This window comes from Cinclus cinclus, chromosome 1 (assembly GCF_963662255.1).
Source record: "Cinclus cinclus chromosome 1, bCinCin1.1, whole genome shotgun sequence".
NCBI classification, from domain to species: domain Eukaryota; kingdom Metazoa; phylum Chordata; class Aves; order Passeriformes; family Cinclidae; genus Cinclus; species Cinclus cinclus.
In genome coordinates this window covers 139,267,421-139,288,080 of record NC_085046.1, presented here as the reverse complement: position 1 = coordinate 139,288,080, position 20,660 = coordinate 139,267,421, and the positions used below count along the sequence as shown (strand labels likewise).

The following is a 20,660-nucleotide window of genomic DNA, read 5'->3' as shown; positions in this document are numbered from 1 at the left end:
CACTTTAAAGAAAAATCCCTGGGGGAAAAAAAAACCAAAACGAAACAGAGTTGGGTTTTCCTCATCTCTTCCCTGACGTTGGTTTCCTTCAGCTCCCCGCTACACCCCACTGCGGACGGCAGCTGCCGGGGCTGGCACAGCCAGATGCCGTCGCAGCCCGCGCTCGAAGGCAACTGCGGCTCAGCGAGGGCCGTCCCACCCGTGTCCCCACGGGACGGGACGGGACGGGACCGGGACGGGACGGGGACGGGACGGGACGGGACGGCAGGGCAGGGCAGGGGAGGGGCGGCACAGCCCCGTCCTACTCCGCCCGCGGGCGGTGCCGCCAGGTGCGCCCGCCCCGGCGCGGCCCCGAGGGGGCGGCCGCGGATCCTCGCCCCACCCCGCCGCGCCGGGAGCTGCCGCCCCCCGGCTGAAGTCCGGTGCCGCCGCGCGGTGCCGTGCCGTGCCGTGCCGTGCCGGGGGTGCCGTCACTGGCGCTTCCAGCATGCTCCTAAGATGGCGGTAGCGGCGGCGGGCGGCGGCGGGGGCGGCCGGGCGCAGCGCAGCGGCTGGCTGGAAGTTTTGGTGCGGGAGCGCTGGCACAAAGTGCTGGCCAACTTGGGCGGCGAGGCGCTGGTGCTGAGCGGCGAGGAGCGCCCCGACGGCGCGGCCCACAACGGGCTGGGCGGCGATGGGGCGGCGTGCCGCGGGGCCGAGGGCGGCGGGGGCCCGGGGGCCGTGCGCACCGCCTTCACCGATCCCCCCGAGCAGGTGCCCGAAGCCATCTCCAACAAGAAGCGCTGCGTGAAGGTGCTGAAGCAGGAGCTGGGCGGACTGGGCATCAGCATCAAGGGGGGCAAGGAAAACAAGATGCCCATCCTCATCAGCAAGATCTTCAAGGGGCTGGCGGCCGATCAGACCCAGGCTCTCTACGTGGGCGATGCCATTCTGGCTGTGAACGGCACCGACCTGCGGGATGCTACTCACGACGAGGCGGTGCAGGCGCTCAAGCGGGCCGGCAAGGAGGTGCTGCTGGAAGGTAGGGAGGGGAGCGGAGCGGTCCGGCCGTGCGCGGCCCGGCTGCCCGAGAGGCTGCGGAGCCGAGCCAGGGGCGAGGGGGTGAGCCCGCGAATCTCGTGCTCCTCCTCGGGCGTCTTAACGGCGCGGAGAGCCCACACCCGGGACCCTCGACGGCATGTGTAGGGAAGCATCCCCTCGGGATGGGACGAGCGGGGTGCCGGGGAGCCGGGCTTGAACTTTCCACCCTCCTACCCGCCGGCGCAGTCCCCGCAGCCCCCACAGTCCGTGCGCGGTCGGTGGAGGCTCCACGGCCCCGTCTGGTCTGAGGCTTCAGTGGCAGCCTGACCGAGCCTCCTGCAGGGTGAGGGATCTTCTGCATCTGCCGTCAGGACGTTTTCACATGTTTTCATCCCAAGAGAGGTGGGGGGGTTAAAGAACTAAAGAAACCTCCCCTCCTCCCCTGGCATTGAGGGAATGGCTTGGGTGACTTTGCCCATGTCGTCTCGAAACGCCCGGCACCACCCTCCCTATCTCTCCCTCTCTCCCTCTCCAGTTCCTCCTTCACCACCATACTCCCGGTCAGGGATGGGGGCGCAAAGCGCTTTAAATGAAGCTGACGGTGCCTCACGGACCCATTAGCCATCCCTTCAAAGCAGCGCCTTTTCCTTTCTCGAGGGTGGCTGAAACAGTTTTGTGAAAAGTAGCCTTAGGAAATGCCCGTAGAGAAAGGAGCAGGCGCTAGTGTGTGTGGAGGGAGGGTGTTCCCCCAGAACGGGACGGGTGTTGGGGGAGCAAGTAGAAAAGCAGAGCCAGGTTCCCCCAGACCACGAGTTCATGAGGACAGGCGTGCACAAGCGTTTAATCCCTGTCTTTTCACAAGGACAAATTCACTTGCTCCACCTGAGAGAACGAACAGCTTCAGAACTGCCCTTGGCTTGTGTGTGATAAAGTGATTACATATTTGCCCACAAGTTCATTTAACCGGAGGTCAATGGCATTGAGGCAAGCTGCAGCGCTGCCTTTCCCTGTGCCATGGCTTTCCTGCGAGCCGCGGGCATTCCCACCTCGCTGTACCTGTACCCTTTCGGTACTGCGTATTTCTTCACGTTTGGTTTTTTTTGGTGGTTAGTTTGAGGAGTAAAAGGAGGTGCTTCTGCTGGCTGGGAGGTCTGGTTCTGCTGGCTTCTGCAGCTGAGGATCAGCCGTGAGCAGCCAACTATGGCTTAAAGTTGCAGAAAAAGTTTGAAAGGGAGAGAAGGTGAGAAATGTATTCCACAGCAGTGTGTGCTGAGAAACTCTGGTTGTCCCTGGGACAGTGAAAACTGGAGGAGTTAATGCTCCATGAGGATTTAAGAAGCTGAGGACAATTGTGTGTCCTCTCCCTTTGTGCCCTGCTATACCTGCAGGACCAAAGTGCATGTTGTCTTCCCTCGCTGCAGCTGAATTGATTACAAATACACCACTGAAGTATTAATATGAGTTTCTCTGGGCAGTTTGAAGTGAGGCTGTTGCATCGAAATTTTATCACTGATTTGTTTATGCAGTTTAAGGGCTTTCTGGGGTGCAGGCCAGGTAGTGGTTGAGCTTTGCTGTGACCTAATGAGTCTGTATGTATATAGTGCTTGCAAGAGTCTCCCTCCTTCCCACCATCTGAGCACGGTGCTGCTGCTGCAAGAGTCTTAAAAACCCCTCCGTTTTTTTCTGGGCTAGGAGCAAAGATGAAGCCTCTTCAGTGGGGATTCTTAAGCACCCTCCTTCACTCCTTTTGACATCACAGCTGTCTTGCATTTCTTTGCTCAGTGCGGAGGTGCCTCAGGAGTTGTTTCTGCAATTGAGTTTGTAATTTGCAAAATGAGAGTGTATTTCAGTAGTGATCTGTATGTAGCGTTAAAATATTCTGACATTGCACTCAGTATTTTGTCCTGCCTTTCTCTTGCTATTTCACTAGAGTAACCAAACCAAATGTTGGCTCCAGCATTGCCTGGGAGGGCTGTTCCTTTCAGCGGGAACACACTCCACGTGAATGGCTTGTGAAATCAGGCAGCTTAGAACAACTCTCTGCGATTCTATTGCCCACTTTGAAGCTCATTCCTCAGCAGCAGAGTCTAAAATGGTATTTTTTATGATGAAAGGAAGGAAAATCCAAAAGTTCTTTTTACTCTTTAAGGTGTAGAAGGGCAACACTTGCTTTTCTTTTCCTTACAGGATTTTGCCGTTTCCTGACTTCTTAGAGAGTTATATATGGCAAAAAGCAGTCTGTAATGGGGCAGGGCAAGACCCTTGTGCAGCTCCTCTTTAGACTCTTCCTTCAGTGCACAGAGCAAAGGCAGCATGTGTTTCCAGGGTCAAAATGTAAGATTAACATTTTAGGGAGATTCTGAGATTTGTTTGTGACTTCCAGCCCAGGAAAGCCACATTTGCAAAAGCATGGCATGGTGTAAAGCCGAAGAAACGTATTTCATGGTGCAGCAGGGCTCTGAGTATTGCCCAATACATTGTGCATTCCTGGAAAGGGTCTTCTCGTTGAGTATTTCCTAGAGGTTATGTCAGGGAAGAAGTGGCTCAATACACCCAGTATCAGAGTGCTGGAGCCTGCCTGTTATGTAGTGTCCTGCCTAAAACTGCTTGCTCAGTGAAATGTGGCATTTACCAGCTCAGCACTAAACCGTAGTCTCTCCTGCATTCCTGTGCAGGGAGGAAGGGAGTGGAAAATCCCTCCCCAGCCCTCTCTGCACCCTGTGTGGGAGGCAGGGCTGGCAGCAGGGTGGGTGGCAGGAGGAGGAAGGTCTGTGAAGAGCAGGGATCAATCAGGCAATGCTTCCTTTTAACACTTGCTCCTTTTCCTGCATGGATCACTGTGTCTGAGGTGGTGCAAAGAGAGATTTGCTGAAGGGTCAGGGGTGGTGTAGCTGTGCTGGTGTTGGGGGTCACATCTGTAAAGCCTGGTAGGAGAGGTCCTACTCTAACAAATCTAATGGCTATGCTGGGTTGTTCTGTCTTCTCATTTTTCCATCCCTGACACTTGTATAATTCACCTACTAAGGTAGAGTTCCTTCTGATAGGCGTGGTCTGTGTAGTTGGCCAGGGTGCCTTAAATCCAGTAGAATTTGATAAACAGAAGGGAAATAAGGCAACAGGTGATGCTGTCTTTAAGAGGAGTTGTAAGGCAGAAGGTTCCAGAGGAGAGGGATGTGGTGAGGAGGCAGAACTTGACCCCTTAGAAGTCATTCTGTCTCCTCATCTTCGGGGACGGACCACTTCTGACTCCAGGGTTTAATTTCCTGTGAACTTTTCATCGCAGCCTGGGTGTGGGGAGCAAAGCAGGCAGAGGGAGCAGGGGTAGGGGTAGCCCTCATATTGGGCTTGTCAGCCCTGGGTGGCTTCTCAGGTGTTCAGAACAGCAGGATGGAGCTTCTTCAGGGGCAGAGAGAATTTCCCTACGTGAGAGACAAGGCAGCCTCCTTCCACAGTACATATTTGCAGGTGTGGAAGGAAGCTGAAATTATCCTGACAGCTATTGTTTGTACATGTAATTTCCTAGTGGTTCTGTTAAATTTAGGCTTCTTAAATAAGCACTTTGGAAAATCAAGCAGCCCCTCTCGTGCTGTGTGAAGCACATTGCATTCAAGTGACTCTCAAGACACCGAAGGTGTTTGTTTTTATCAAATCATCCTGGGTAAGAGCAGTCTCTTGGCGTGCTCTGTAACCAAGCTGGTTGTGCTTTGCTTGTACTCTTTATATGTTCAGTGAAAAAAATTAAAACTTGAAGTAGCCTATGCTAATGTCAAACAGGACCCCCCCTGCATGATGCTGTATTGGCATGTTAAGAAAAAAAAAAACCAACTGCATTAGTGAATTTTGCTATCTTTCTGCAGGGTATTTTTCCCAAACTTGTTTAGTGTGTGTAGGTGAGCTAGTAATGGTGGTAGAAAGTATGTAGTGGGGATAGGAGCATCTTAGTGTTGTTAGTTTTACTGGTTTTGAATGATTCCCAGTTAACACAATTGCAGTGTCTGTGGAGAAGTGGTTTTGGCAGCCTCCCTGGGTTTGCATAAATTTCCCACAGAGGCAGCCCCCTGTATAGTGAATTTTAGCATATGGATAGTAGCCTGTAGTCATCTTTTGTGGCTTTCTTGAGACTAATACGCAGCTTTGAAGCAACATAAGAATAAGAACGATGCAGTTTGCACTGTAGTAGCATGTATTGTTTTCCAAACACATTCTGTAAGAATTGAAAGGATTTTTCCCTCCCTACCCTTTTAAAATTTTCTCTGGGTGAAGCAAAGCAATTGTATCTGTGTGAATTACGTGTTGAAATAGTGTAAAATAGGTATGGGCTTCTTGTTGGCTGTAGTTTTTGATCTTATCTATGTTTTTATGTTTCAGTGAGATTTCTGAGGGATAACAAAATGCAGTGTTTATCCAAAAAGTGTTTCTCCTGCAAGTATAGAGGAAAAATGAGGCACAAGGCAGTTAGTAACTGCGCATGTGACTTAACTAGTTACAAGAGTCAGGTCAGGGCTGTAAATATCACTGATTGCAAATTGTATGCATAGTTATTCTTTATACTTCCAGTATGTGTATGTACAAAACACCTTTTTTTGGGGCGGGTTGGGGGGACAGGGTTTGTACCAGCAAATATGCAGTTAGGGAAATACCTTATATTTAGAAGTTATGCATTTCATGACTCATGACCCATGTAGCTACCCTTGGTACGCATCAATTTGAAAGTGAAATTGAAAGGGAAAGGAGCAGGTAATCTTATTCTAAGAGTTCCAGGTCTAAGCAGTTCCCGAGAATCTCGGTTTTGATTGTTTCAGCTGCCTGCAGCTGATGGGGAAGGTTGAGTGGCAACACTTGATATGTTTTTCATTGATTATATTAGATTACAGGCTAATTTAGCAGTCCAGACAGCCTGTATCACCTTTCACAGATAAAAATCAGTACATCCTCTTTGCAATAATTCTTGTATGAGTCCTCTGTCTCGGTTACTCTAAAGAAAATAAGGCATTTGTGGGCAACACAGTCTTGGATTTATTTGGACCAAGTGCAGGGTGCCCTGTTAATCCACCCACCCTGGAAATCATGTACTAAGCCCTATAGAAGCAACTTACTACCATCTCCTTAAGGGTGCTTACAAGATTAAATATGTCTAGAGACTTGGGATTCAATTGTACATACCAATTATACATGTTAAGTATCGTTACAAAAGAGAAAAGCATGTTTTAAAATCCCAGTAGTAATTTCTTCATTAAAATTAAATTTAAAACTTGGTATAATTATTTAAAGAATTTTTAAGCCATGAGAGTAAAATTGAAAGCTGAAGGCTTTTGCTATGGTTAATAAAGCGATGTATATATCTTAATTTTGCTAGGGGAGGTGCCTTTTCACTGAAGGTCATGTCCACCCTCACAGGACAGCATTTTCACACAGGTGATTAAAAGGGCACTGGTCTCTTCCCACTCCTGCTGCCCACTGGGTTTGAGTCAGAGATACTCACTGCATGTCTGTCCTGAGGGAGCTGATGAGGAGTGTTCAGAATTCAAACCACTTTAGATTTGGGACAGCCCAGCTCAGGTGCTAATCCCAAAAGATTGATGGTTACAGGTGTAAGGTGGGAATGAGTTTTAACTTTCTTTTATTCCCTTAATGTCACTGTTTTTTATAATACATGGCGTGGAACTTGCCCTGCTAGTAATGTATCTGTGAATTTGGCTATAAGTATAACATCTTTTTGTGTTCATTCAGAGTTTGTAAGTGTTGGAGAGTTTGCTCTATTTGTAACCTGTATAGTAGTCAGTCTGCTTCCAGGCTTTAAGAACACATTATTTCAATTCCATTTTTCTGATTTAGATTTCTGATCATAGGACTATTTTGTTCTTTATTTGGCAAGATTATGTTGCCATGGCTACTTGTTAGAATTGGTACAGCTACTTCAGTAGACGGGAAATAAGAGGAAACGGTAGTTCAAGAGAGCAATAGCATAAGTGAACAAAATGTGATGGGAAGCAAACCAAGCTGTCCCAGTACAGCATGGAAGACACTGGCTTTCCAAGTCTGAAATAATTCCTCAAGCATCTCAGAAAAGTAGTTGTTGAAGAAGGGATGGTAGCAGTATTTCTAGAATGTGCAGGAAATCCTTCAGCTGCTTACATGGAGTTTGTGAGTAGCCATAGAACACAGCTTTGATGGCCTTGACAGGGTAGGTGGAGGTGAGCTGGGTTCTTTTTAGCCCCTCCCAGCCCTACACTGGTGTCACTGCAGCAGCTGTAGCTGGTGTGAAATGGGCTTCACTGGGCTCAACTTTGTCACCTCTCCAAACCTTAAACTGTAGAGCAGAGAAAAATACTTCTGCCAGCAATGAGGTGTGCCTGGTCTAAGGGTCTTTACCAGGACACCTGTTCTTAGAGCAATCAGAGAGATCACTGTACTGTTATGGCAGATTGGGAAAGAGTTAAGACTCAGAATAGGAGGAATAAATTGACATGTTATGACAGAGGCACCAAGTTTGTTGTAAAGATGGGAAGGAACATCAGGGGAGTGGCAGCATTTGGTGCATGCCTTGAGGAGCGTCACTGAAGTTTGAATCTGTTCAAGGTGACATAGCTGATTTGGGCTAGAGAAAAGTCTGTGAGAAACTATGAAGTATGTAGAAAGCATGGAGTACTGCTTGTCATTCATGCTGTATGTTGAAAGGTGTCTTTTGTGCTCTTAAATGTGTCAGCTGCTCTTTTGCAGAACCAGGAAAGCTGCTCTATGGGACCATATCTCTGTGCTTTAAAATATGGTTAATAGCTCAGCCTTCTTTAGCTTGCACTTCTGGGAGAGAGGATTAATTGAAAATATGACATCCAGCATCTTGCAACATCTCAGAGTCCGGCAACACTGAGTAATGAACTAGGACACAAAAATTTGCTTGTGGTGGAAGTTGCAAAAAGACAGAATTGGTTTGTTCATCATCCAATTAGCAATCAAATTTTTTTCCGGAACAGAAGTTAATAAACTTGCTTAAAAAAGGTTTAATCAGCTGTGACTAGTTCATCAGATTGCTTCAACACTAGGTATTACCTTACTGTTAGCTTAAGCTTTTTCCTTAACATAAATTCAATTAAGGGACATAATTTCCACATAACTCTTTGGCAGATATGGATTTCTGACTGCTGCTACTGTACACTTCTGTTACAGTCTGATTTTAATTTTGTCTGTCTAGAACTTGAACTACTGAACTGGTTATGGCTTTGTTGCACATATGCTAGGGGCACAACAAAGTAGGTCACTGCCAAAGCAGCACATCTGTATTGTACTGTTGGGTAAAATGGAGTTTTTAATTGTAAGGAAATGAGCCAGAAAAGTAGATGTGGAAAAACTGTGTCTGATTAGAAATTATTAACGTATAGCACATTCCTTCTAAAAATGATACACAGGTTTTTGCTGAACTGTTGGAAGTTGTGCTTGTTCGCACAGCTCTGGAAGTCATCAGAGCTAAAGCTGTGGCTGTTCATTCCTCTCTGCTCTGGGATATTTCCTTCTCAAGATGGCATGTATTTGAGCAGTGAGGCAGCTTCAAGGCAGCACACAGGCGAATAGTGTGTGTGTGTGTGCATCTATATAAACAGCTTCTGTTCACTTTAATGGCAGACTGAAAACTGGTAAATTCCTGATATGGTGTAAGTACCTGAGAAACAGAATTTTTTCCCAAGTATCAGAAAGCTAGAAATATATCATTACATAAAAATAAAATGTAAAAAGCCAGTATCAGAATATAAATTCTTTTGTGGCAAGAGAGACACAACTTACCTGATTTGCTTCAACAAGTAACACAACCTCTTGGGAATATTTATCAGCCTTGTGTGCCCTTTCAGCAAAATGGGATCATTAGTTAAACTTTATCTTCTGTTTTCCATAGGCATATACAGCTGGTGCACTACCTATTTTGGCTTTTAGCATAATGAAGTTATGAGTATGGAAAAGCTACACCATGGAAATAATATATCTCCACTTTTTTAGTCTGAATTATTTCAAGAATAGCTATTTCCAGGGTGATTTACTATAATGACATGTGTTTAAAGTGCCATTGGCTCTTATTCTGCAAGGGGAGCAAGAGACAGATGTGTGAAGACGCTGGAAAGGTTTAGAGTTATCCAGCATGTATCTTATGAGGCTGCTTTAAGCTCAAACTTTTAACTCAGACAGCGAAAGTTTAATCTGTTTATCCTGGGCTTTGGGCTTTAGTCCCCACAGAGCAGCCTGGAAAGGCAAAGTTAGCAGAGGGACTGGCAGGACTGTCCTGGCAAATGTGATTTCCTTTATGGCAGGCAGCTTCCCTTTGGTCTTACTCTTCCCAGGCAGAAGCCAGAAGGATCCTTCTCTTGCTGATGTGAAGCCAAAGCAGGTATTTAAGTATTGGCTGTTCAGAAGTATTTTCCTGGAATAAGGTGAGCAGGATTTGCCTTCAGTAATTCTGGCTTGATTTCTTTGTGAGGTTTTTTGTTTGATTTGTCTGGCTTGGGGATTTTTTTTTTTTGTGTGTGCATGTGGGGTTTTTTTGGGGTTTTGTTTATTTGGTTGGGTTTATTTTTGAGGAGGATGCTGTGAACAGAAAAAAAAAGGTTTCCAAATTACAATTGTTTTCCAAAGAATACATTATTATTGGTAACTACCTGTCCCTTTTAACCTACGTGTCCTGTCTCATCCAGTGATAGACTTTTCGGGTGCCCAGTATCTTCCTCTGTCACTGATGGGTGGCTGGGATGGAGAAGTGTCTGCAGAGACCCAGCAGGATACCTTCCACATAAATACATACTTTGGCAGAGAGACATAGACCATGAGATGCATTTATATACATACTTCCGTAATGAACAGTCCCATCAGCAGGTATTCCTTGTTTGCTGCTTGACCTTCCGTGCTTAGGGCCAGCATGGACAGTTTAGGCTGCTGAGGCTTTGCCAAGTCTGGAAAGGCTGAGCCAACGCCTGTTACACATTGGGTCTCTGCTTTTAGTGTGTCATGGTAGGCTGTTCTAGCTCAACACTGGAGGGGTTGTGGAGTCTCCCTCACTGGAGATACTCGGGAACAGTCCAGGTGTAACCCTCTGCAATGTGCTCTAGGGGATCCTACCTAAGGAGGAAAGTTGGATCAGATACCCCACCCGTGGTCCCTTCCAGCCTTAACTGCTCTGTGGTTCTGTGATTCCTACTCTGCATCTCACTGCTGCGAAGACTTTTCCAGAGCTGGAGATACGGCTGTTTGTGAGCTCTGTCATAGTAAAGTCAAGAAGATGAGCTTATGCAAGAGAAGGGAAGAAAGCTTCAAGCTGGAATGACTTTGATGATGACAGCAGGCTCTTTGTTAAGAGCTCCAGGTGTTATCACTGTGTTTTGCCCAAATTAAACTCTTCTAGATTTTTAGATGCTTAGGTAAATGGCCAGTCAAACATAGCCAAAATTCTTGAAGTCCTGAGCATAATGGTGAGGAATGACACAAGCAACACTTAAACCTGATGAAAGACCTAAAGGTGCTGCAGATGTCTTAGCTAATAAGCTTGAAGCCACTGTTGCTCTCATGGCTTTTGTTACCCTTTTCTTTGCAGGATTAGTGGTTGGGTTGTAGGCTGATGCTCTTGGGATGTTCGTAAGACACAGCTGTCATCTAGCTCTAGGGAGGAAATCTCTGTTCCTGCCTTAAAAGAGGTAAAAAAACCCTCATGGTAACCTCAGTCTTCTCTATGTTTGTGGAATGCTGGAGAGGTGTCAGGCCAAAAATGGCCATACAAGCAGATAGCATTTCAATACAGGAAGAATGCAAGTGAAAGCAACTGGTTTTAAGGAGCTCTCTGCTGTTAAGTGAATGGCTGTCTGTATAAATAAGTCAGACCTAGGTGATGTGTGAGGACAGGTCATAAAGGAAGCACTGCAGTAACAAACCAGTGGAATTTCCACTTAACATGTTAAAATCAACCCTGAAAGTCTTCATTAAAGAGAGTCATAAATTGAAGTTCTAAGAGATGGCATATAAAATATCCCTGAATGATATTTGATCATTGGACAGTTTTATGTTTTCCTTTCATTCTGTTATATCTCTTTTCATAAACGTGTGGGATAGATTATTAAAAGAGCAGCACTTTTTTTATGAAGTCTTGAGGAAATAAATAGTGAGTCTGAACATTCTATAAACTGCACCCAATAAAAATAAACTGAAATTGATTCTGGGGTTTGCCTGTGTTCAGACTGCATTGCTAGGATCATTCTGTGTTGATCTTGTTTTATGTATGTATTGAACTTTTCTGCTAGGCATACCATGAAACGTTAGTATTTAATGCTTGAGGTTTTGTTCAAGTGCTGCCAGAGCTTTTTGTCTATGTGCATAAACAGTATTAAGACCTTAGAGAGGTTTCAGGGTTCACTCTATTTACAAAAGACTGGGGAACCTTTTGGTTTTTGAGGGAGGAAAGGAAGGGCTAACTTGGAAATGTGCAGGTTTCTGTGGGAAATTTTATGTTTCAGTTTAAGATGGCATTTTATATCTAAAAGTTAATTTTCTTTTGAAAGGCTTATTTATGAACTTGCACTTAAAACCTTTTATAAATAGAATTTTCTGTGTGGAAGTGCAATCACATCGTGTTTATCATAGGAAATTCTCATAGCCAAAAAGTTTTTTTGAGTTTACAACTGAATGTAGTACTTTTTCCTCATTTTGTTAGAATACAGTTAGTTTCGATAAGTGCAGAAATACGTATTTATTCATTTCTTTGGAAAATTTAGATGCTGTTCTCCTTAAACACTTTGTTCTGTTACTCTTCTATCAATATCCACACTGTATGAACTGGATAAGGATGTATATTTGGTATGAGCCAAGACAGATACACTTCCAGTAGAGAAGTCACAAGTGATACGTTATATGAATTCCTGTAAAGACATTTACATTTGATCTTTTCAGTTAGTCATGCTTCTGGGGGAATGCTTCCTTGTTTCTCTGAAAATCACAGTGGAAACCTTGAATACAGAAGGAAATGAGGAAGAGACTTCTCGAGTCTCTAAAACTTGCATAAAATATCTCTTTCAGGTGTAATTTTAATATCTGCTCAATGCAGCTGTAAATTAAGTTGGCCTCACTACCTTTTTAGCTTGCGCTGTATTAAAGACTTCATGTAGAACTCTGTAGGTGAAGGAATCATGTTCATGAAACCATAAAGGCTGGGAAATTATTTCTGTTGGGGAATAGGCAATATATTATTATTCATTATATTTATTTTCTTTTTGCTTTCTTTCAGGTCACTGTTGCATTGACTGATGTTGGTTGAGGAATGCTCTGAAGTGTAGCTGTTAAATTCCAGAGCTGATCTAGCCCTGGTGTGGGCACAGCTGTAAATGTCTATCAGCAGTATTACATGGGCACAAGGTGCAGGTGGACACACACGGCTTGCATGCATGTTGTACATGCATTTGCTCATATCCAAAACAGAATTTGTTTGTTGTCAGTGCAATGTAGATTAAGTTAATTGTTCTTTGAAAACACTAATAAGTAGAAGCTTGATTATACCTGCACTGAAGGAGTCTGGGGGTTGGTTCTTTTGCTGAAATGCTTTACAGGAGGCTGCACCTGCAGTTTTGAGTTTTCTCAAGGTCTGTGTTTCCCACCCAGACCTACTGTCCCTGTCGGGTTGTCTGTGCCCGAGCCTCTGGTGGTCAGATGGTGATGGCCAGGCTGGTGGGGACAACCTGCCCTCTGCTAGAGGGTGTCAGGAAGGGGAGTGAAGCTACCTTGTCTTCAAGCTGGCATGAATTTCCCCATTAATTTCCATGGGATTAGGATATCTTTAGCAAGCAATAGTGACAAAAATCACTGATGGGGAGAAAAAAGATGCTGATACAGCTTTATCTTTTCCCCAATACCTGCTGTATTGATTCCTCTTTAAAATAGTATGGACAGGTCTTTGGTCCTGACTGGGTGACTCACTTGGCTGGCTTTCTGCTCCAAGCTGTCCATGACACCTCTGTTACCTTGGTGCTTTACTGTGCTTAGCAAACCTGGCTCCATACTCTGCCTCCCCAACCCTGTCAGGTTGTCCCTCCTCCCTTCCCGCTCCTAAAATATATGTGGCAGTAGTTCAGTCTCTCATTTTGTGCAATAATAATTGATTAAACAATTGTTGTTTCTTTATTTACAGTTCTGTGCTAATCACAAAGGTTGAGTAGCTCTGCACTGTCACGTATGTCAAGTTGTGGGTACTTGTTATCAAATTAGAAAGTATCAAAATTTTTCTTCTACCAACCTCTCTGCTTTCTATTAAATTCTACGGTGGTGAATACTGTATCAACAGCTTTTCAAAGGATGTTTCAGGTCTTATTCCTTGTTCAGACCTAAGCCTTGACCTCTTCAAGAGCAGAAACACACTAAAAATGTTTCATTGGAGTAGAAAGTGGTCACTGTGGAGACAACAAAACTGTAGTTTCAGGTGGAGGCTGGTTTATGAAGTTTTTTTTTTTTCCCAAAAAGCTGTACCCAGCAGAGATTTGACCCTTTCCCATTTAAACAGGAGGTTTGTAAGTGCCTTCATGTCCTCTCTGTAGAACTGTCCATGCATAAATGCTTTTCCAGGAGAAATTTGAGTTTGTAACTGCCTTGGTGCCATTGCAGTGTATAGTGCTAGACTGTGACAGCCATCAGAAGTGTTCTGGGTTTGCAGAGTACACCAAGCCCAGAGTCTCTGTATGGCTTGCCCCTGACCCAACAACACAATGTGTCTCCCCCCACTGGGCTTTCTGGATATCATTTGCCTTCTTTCTGACTGCATAATTTTGGATGCGAGGCAACACCAGAAAAAAATTGATGTTTATCAACCTGATTATGCAGGAAAACCTGCAGTTGTAGCTGAACAATTAATTGCATAATGAAAATCTTGGCTTGCTGACTTTATCCCGGCTGGCTGCTTTGTGTGTGTGAGCACTGGCAGATCCCTGCTGGGGATGAGCAGTGCTGCCGGGCAGGCTCCATCAGCTGCTGATGGCTACCTGGCTGACTGCCAGACATGATGGTTTTCCTTGTCTCTTAAGAGGTGCAAATGTGTGACCACAATCTGAGTGATTGAAAAGTGACAGAATTGGTATCATCACAAGAAGGTTGGAGCTGCAAGTCTGTATTTTGTTCCTGAGGTCTCAGGGGAATTTGGGTTAGCTCAGAAGCACTGAGGTCTCTAGGCCTGGAATGAAACACAATTACCTTGTGGGATTTTTTTCTTTTAAATAGAGGCATCATTAGAAAACATGGAGAGTTGAAGCTAAGCCATAATGTTAAACCTGTAATCATGGCTTTGGAGGATGCTGCAAGGAAATCTCTTACAGTATTACATGAAGACTACTCAGTTAAAATATAATAACTGGTTCTGAAAAGTCACATGAGACACAGCTCTGCAATAATAATGCCATGTGTTTTGAATGTTATTTCTTTTATAAATGATAGATTAACAAAAATAAATCTGATTCAACAGCACTTTAGCTGCAATGTGCCTGGCATTGACTCCTTTGGGGATCAGTTCTGGTGGAAGGACCCCTGAGGTACAGCTTGAGCCCTCTGAACAGCCCTGCTGAAGGACACTTGTGTGTAAGCCACAGTGGCCAAAGAGGCTGGAGAAAAGAGGGCCTGTTAGTCTGCTTGCTCTGGGGATGGGAGTGGTTTACAGAGTCACAGAACTGTTTAGGTTAGAAAAGACTCCAAAGATCATTCAGTCCAACTGTTAACTGAGTGATGACAAATTCACCACTAAACCATCCCTACATTCCACATACACACATCTTTAAATATGTTCAGGGACGATCTGACTCTACCACTTGCCTGGGCAGCCTGGTCCAGTGCTTGATAACCCCCTTTCTGTGAAGAAATTTTTCATACTATCTAATCTAGACCTCTCCTGGCACAACCTCAAGCCGTTGCTTCTTGTCCTGTTATTTGGGATAAGAGATTGGCCCCCATCTTGCTATGAACTCCTTCTAGGGAGGTGTGGAGGGAAAGAAGGTCTCCCTTGAGCCTCCTTTTCTCTAGGCTGAATACCCCCAGCTCCCTCAGCCACTCATCATAAGACTCCTTTGAGTCTTTGGGCATGCTTCTGTCCCGGAGCCACCTTCTACTGTGTCCCTGTTTAGTACAGGGGGTGGAAGGGGATGGAGCCTGGCAGGCACTGTCAGCTACCCCCAGACCAGCTTTCCTTCCAGCTCCTCTGCTGGGGCTGGATCCATGGTTTCTATGTACAGGTACTTCCTGAAAGCAAGGGAGGCCCTGCAGACAAAAATACTCCATTTGTAGGCTGAAGCAGGGTGGGCAGGCAGCAATGCCAGGCAGAATTCCCTGACCTGCTCTGCAGTGTATGCGTAGGCTGAGGTTTAGTTAGGTTCCTCTGGTTCCACTGTCCCCATACTGATCCTATAACTACATGGATGAGGATGACCTTTGCATATATAATGCCTTTCATGTTGTTTTCATTAAGGCTGGGTTTGGGTAAGGCTATGCAAGAAGAAGAGACACGACTTTTGTTTTCTTTCTCCTGTGGGCAGCTGGGTGCTGATTGTGCTATATAAAGCTGCTTGCTGTTGAACCTGTCCCCGTTCAAGGTGAGGAGAAAAAGTGGTCCTGTTTTTATCTTTCTTCCCTCCCTCCCTATGCTGCACCAAAACAAACAAGCAAATTGTAGCAATTGCCAAGGAGAGAAGCAGCATTTTGCAGATCATAGCTTTTCTTTTTTTTTTCGCTAGGAAACACCTAGCCATGTTTAACTTCTTTTTAAAGAGTGGCAATATTGAATATACAAATTAAACACCAGTTTACACAGTTGAGATTTCCATGAGCTCTTCACAGGAGTATTCTGAAAGTGCAGTATTTTGCAGTAATGACATTTTCTAGGAACGTCCTGGGGGAAATGGGACTTGTGTTTGCACCCTTCCCCCTTTGACGCCAGCCTGTGTCAGCCAGTGCTGTTGCAGCTCTGAACAGATCTGCCTTTGTGTCTCCAGCACAAACATCCCTCTTCTTTCTGAGGGAATGGGCAAAATGGGTTCTGACAGCACAACCAGCTGTTTGCAGTTTGTTGGGCAGCAGAAGAGAGACAAGTGGCTTCTCTGTGTCCCTGTTAAAATACTGCTACAGAGCGAACTGTGGAGCATGGCAGTGAAACAGCTTAAGTCTTTACAAGCCAAAGTTTAATATCAGCTGTGAGGTACTTCAGCTGTGTCACAAGACTCTCCAGCTTGCTCTGCAGAGCTTTTCTGCTCTGGTTGGAGGTTTGGAGCTGCTTCGCTTCCCTAGTGCTCCAAGTCGTGCGGAGGTGCATTAGTGCCCAGCAAAGCTGATCTGGTTGCTTCTTTCCTTGGCAGCTTAAATCTTCAAGTGCTTAGTGGAAGCAATTTAAAATTTACAAAAGCCAGTAACAAAATCTGCCATTGTTACTTCAGAAGGTGTGACCTTGTGAAATTTTGGAGGAGATCTGGAATGGTGTAAAGAGTCTAATTCTGCCCTTTTCATTTATATGATGCCTTACACTGATACTATTCAAATGCTTGGTATTTTTACTATTCTTAAATAAACTCCGACTTGAGTTCCTTCCCCTAGCCTAAGAATTATTCACCATTCTTCTGAAGTGTGGTGTAGCTTTTACCTTCAGCAGCAGAGAGGTGGGGTGTCTGGGCCTGTAGTTCCAGCTTTGCAAGTGTCCTTTGCATGGCTCCTTTGGCTTTATCTCAATAAGCATCAGAGGAAGAGTAGGAAGAGGAAGATGCTTGAAAGCCATTGCTATCCTGAGCACTACTCAAATGTTGCACAGGTTGGGATCCCTGCTGTCTGTCCTTGCCACTCAGCCTGGCACTTTGTAATCTGCTGAGGTTAATGTGTCTGAGCCTTTGTAGCCAAGTGGAGCACTCCCATCACCAGGACAAATGTTTTTCACACCCTACCTGTCATGTAGGGAGCATGGTCTGATTTCTGTGCATACTAGTTGTGCTCCAGTTCCTTCTAACTCAGTTAATGATGTGGAGCCAGGCCTGGGATGTGGGCAGCCATGAAGCTGGATCCTGCAGAAAATGTGTACATCGCCTCCAACTGCCTGTCTCTTTATTTACAGCAGTGGTGATGGACTGTGAGAGGTGTGCCCAAGCATCTGGCTCCCAGGGTAGGCAGTATTACTAATGTCCAGTAACACTAATTAAAAACTGAGTGATGAGAAAGCTTTGTGCTGGAGCCAAAGTCCATTCTTTGTTCCTCTAGCCTCCCTTATGCTGATCCTTCTCTGCTTCTCTGTGGTTTTGGGCTGGGCTTCAGCAAATAAAGCCAAGTGAAATGTGTCTTTTTAGGCCTGGAGTGGCACGTTTGCTTTTGGGTCATACAGATCTTGATGCCTTGGTGTGTGGGGTCCTGGCATTGGTCTTCCATCTGGGGCAGAGGATCACTGAACCAGCAGAGTATGAGGCTGGATTGTGGCTGGGATGCTGTCTTCATGCACTCATGTTTTTATATCCTGTGAGGCAGGAGGGAAAATGCCCCACTGCTGCTGTCGCTGCGCCACAACTGCCCAAAAAGTCTGTCTGCTGGGTAGTGTCAGTCCTTTTTGGGCAGCTAAACTGCAGCCCAGGCTTCTGGGTAGCCTTTATTTTGAAGGGAATGTATTCCAATGTCTGGGATGCAGCCTTTGCTCTTAAAGGTATGTAAAGTAATTGCTTTAGGCTTGAAAAGATAAAATATTCTCCCTTTTCCTCTTTCTTATTATTCCTTTTATTTATAAAATAAATATAAATAAATTGTTTGTATCTGTGAGTGTTGCCTTTATACTGTAATTTTTACTCATTGTTTAGTGACCTTTGCCACCCCCCAAAATCTTAATTTCTAATTCTGAGGATTAGATGTAATAGGCAGAGAAAGGTGCTTGTGATTTTGGGGTTCCCCCCCCCCCCCCTTTCTCAGGTGCGTTCAGATCTTTAGAGAGGATTCTTCTTACTTTAGACATTTAGGCTATGCTGAGCATCTCTCCTCTCAGGATCAGCAGAAGAAAGAAACAGACTGAGTGATTTTTTGGAGATGCCACTCCTTCCTCACTTATTACAGGAATACTGGCTTGGCTTCCAGTTACACATCTTAGGTGATTAAAGCTTTGTGACATATATTCCCTCCCTTGTAGTGTTTTTCAGGTTTTTCCCTTACAACTCAAGGACAGTTCTGTATTTCTCAGTTCTCATTCAGTTACCTAGTTCTCCAGAACTGGGATATTGTGTAAGGCAGGATATAGTCCAAAGAGCAGAAAGAGCTATGTATCTTAGTTACAATAATAATACGAATAAACCGTATCTGCTGTTTGAGAATATTAGCATGTAATTGTGTTGTGTGTTGGCCTTGGCAGGAGAGTTGCATGAGCAAAGCCCATCCCTGTGCTGCAGTGTATCTCTCTGTGGTTGCACTGAATTGTGTGATGCCGTGACAGAAGCAGATTATTTAAATTTACATGGGTTAAATGTATGCTCCAGAAAAGATGTCATCTCAAATGCTTCCTTTCTCCATGATGAAGCTTCCAGAGCAGACTGGAAAGCACTTTTGTCTGCAGAAGGGAGTTGTGGACTCCAGCACAAGGCAGAAGTGCTGAGGCTGGAGGAAGAACCCAGCAAGATGGTTTTGTCACTGCAGCCAATGTGTTGTGAAACTGCAGCTGAGCTGATCAGAACTTTCCTGCCATCCCCCTGGCCTTGGCAGCTCATTGCTGCTCCTCCACCTGAGCTCTGCCAGCTGCTTGCTTCCCTGTGGCCATGCTGTGTGTTGTGTGTTCCAGGTCCCCAGGTTGGCTCTCTGGGTGGCAGCAAGGCCATGGGAAGCTTGAGCCATTGGAGGTCCCTTTGTGGGACAGCTCGTATTTAAGATGCATGTAAAGTCATTGTGAAACTGCACCCATCATGCTGAGACTTGTCTTGTTAACTGTGTGTTACTGTCAACATTCTGTGGATAAAATCTGGCCCTGGTGAAACCAACTTCAAACACTTGCTGATGGAGCAGGGCCGGGATCTCTCTTAGTGTTGCAAGTTGTGCCACACTTGAGCAAAAAAAGCCACCTTTTCTCTCTCTGTTTTTTTTTTTTTTTAAGTGCCAGACTTCTAAGTGATAATTTTGAGTTTTCAGTGTTAATTGTGTCACCTACAAGTTAAAGTGTGATTCTCACCTGCTTTGTATTCTGCATATCACAGCTTTTATATAACCTTGTGTTGCTGTACAAAGGATGGATATAAATCTTTTATACAGAATGTCTCCTGGATTGTGTGGGGGAGTGGGAAATTGTGCAGAAGTTAAAAGTACCTGTCCTGAACAAAGGCTGGGTTGATTTGACAGCCAGAGCAATGACCTTACACTTGAAGTGAGGAGCAAGGTCTAGAAAATGAAACACCCCCCAGGACCTTCAGTGGACAGGAAGAGAGAGCTGAGCCTTTTGCCAAGGTGCAAAGCACAGACTCAGCTGAGCCTCTGGAGCTGGGAATGTTTAAGTGTTGATTTGCATCAACACAGGAAGGGTGACTGAAGTGCAGCAGCTTTACTTGTATACTCCTTGCTTAGAGAAAAAATACATCTCACTCATGAATAGGTTCTGTGCCAGCAGTCCCCTAGTTTCATATTCTCACTAGGCCTATATAGACGCATCTCGAAAACTTCAAATTTACTGTGTTCCTGGGCATGCTAAATTTGGTCCACACTGTGCAGCTGACCACACTTTAAGTGTGGGAATCCTGTGAATTTTTTTAGTGTTCATCAGTTCTGGATGACTTGTCCTGTGCTGTACCCAGCCAAGCTGTATTTACTGTGCCTGGAGGCCATTTAAATACATTGACTTTTCTACCCATTTCATAGCTGTTTGAATTTTTTTTGAGGTCTGCAGCCTTTCCAAATATTCTAGCTTATTCATGTAAGGTGTTTTTTTACAACACTGTTTCCTTCTGTATTCAGTCCCTGTTGTATTAGTAACAAATTTGGTTTTTAGAACTTGTTGCATGTCACTTTTGTTGTTTCAGCCTTCTTATTTCTGAGTTTTGGTGGCTCCAGCCTGAATGTTCTGTTTCTTTCCACGTTCACCAGTAGTTCATTCCACTGCATGCTCTTCCAACATACTAAATTAATCTAGCAACAGTATCCAGAATACCAGGTATTTGAATATTTAAAGACTTCCTTTCCTGAAAAAAATATTTTTTTTAAACAAAAGGAAAAAAATCAGGAAGCACCCCCAGATTTGTAAGAAGCTTATCTTTAGTAGCTTAATTAAAATATTGTGAAGGTTCCAAAGTTATGTGAAAAAAATACCCACAAAACACACAAAAACCCCCCAAACAAACAAAGAAAAAAAAAAAAGAAAAAAAAAAGAAAAAATGGGATTAGTAGGTTTGGAAAGCTCTGAAACGATCTTGAGAACTTGACTCACTCCTTGGATTGTGCAAAAGGGTGGTGACCCTTAGGTTTGGATGCAGGACTGACTGCCTCATGCCTGCAGGATGGCTTTGCAGTTTCTTATTCAGGAATTACAGTTTATTTCTTAGCACAACGCTGCTTTCCCTGTCCTTGGCATGGTTCTTCCAGAAGCCTGAGTGATGCAATGTGGAAATATAATTTTGTATGATCCAACAACTTTAGTGTATTGATCAGGTGTGTGCTAA

At 44.8% G+C, this 20,660-nt stretch overlaps 1 protein-coding gene across 1 annotated transcript in view; it reads left to right on the top strand.

Moving 5' to 3' along the window:
- Nucleotides 1–498: 498 nt before the first annotated feature.
- The window catches only part of SNTB1 (syntrophin beta 1), a 110,634-nt gene continuing 90,472 nt past the window's right edge, over nucleotides 499–20,660 (top strand). The window contains exon 1 of the mRNA XM_062491391.1: nucleotides 499–1,021. Coding sequence (XP_062347375.1) covers nucleotides 499–1,021 — 523 coding nt within the window. The remainder of the gene's footprint in view (nucleotides 1,022–20,660) is intronic.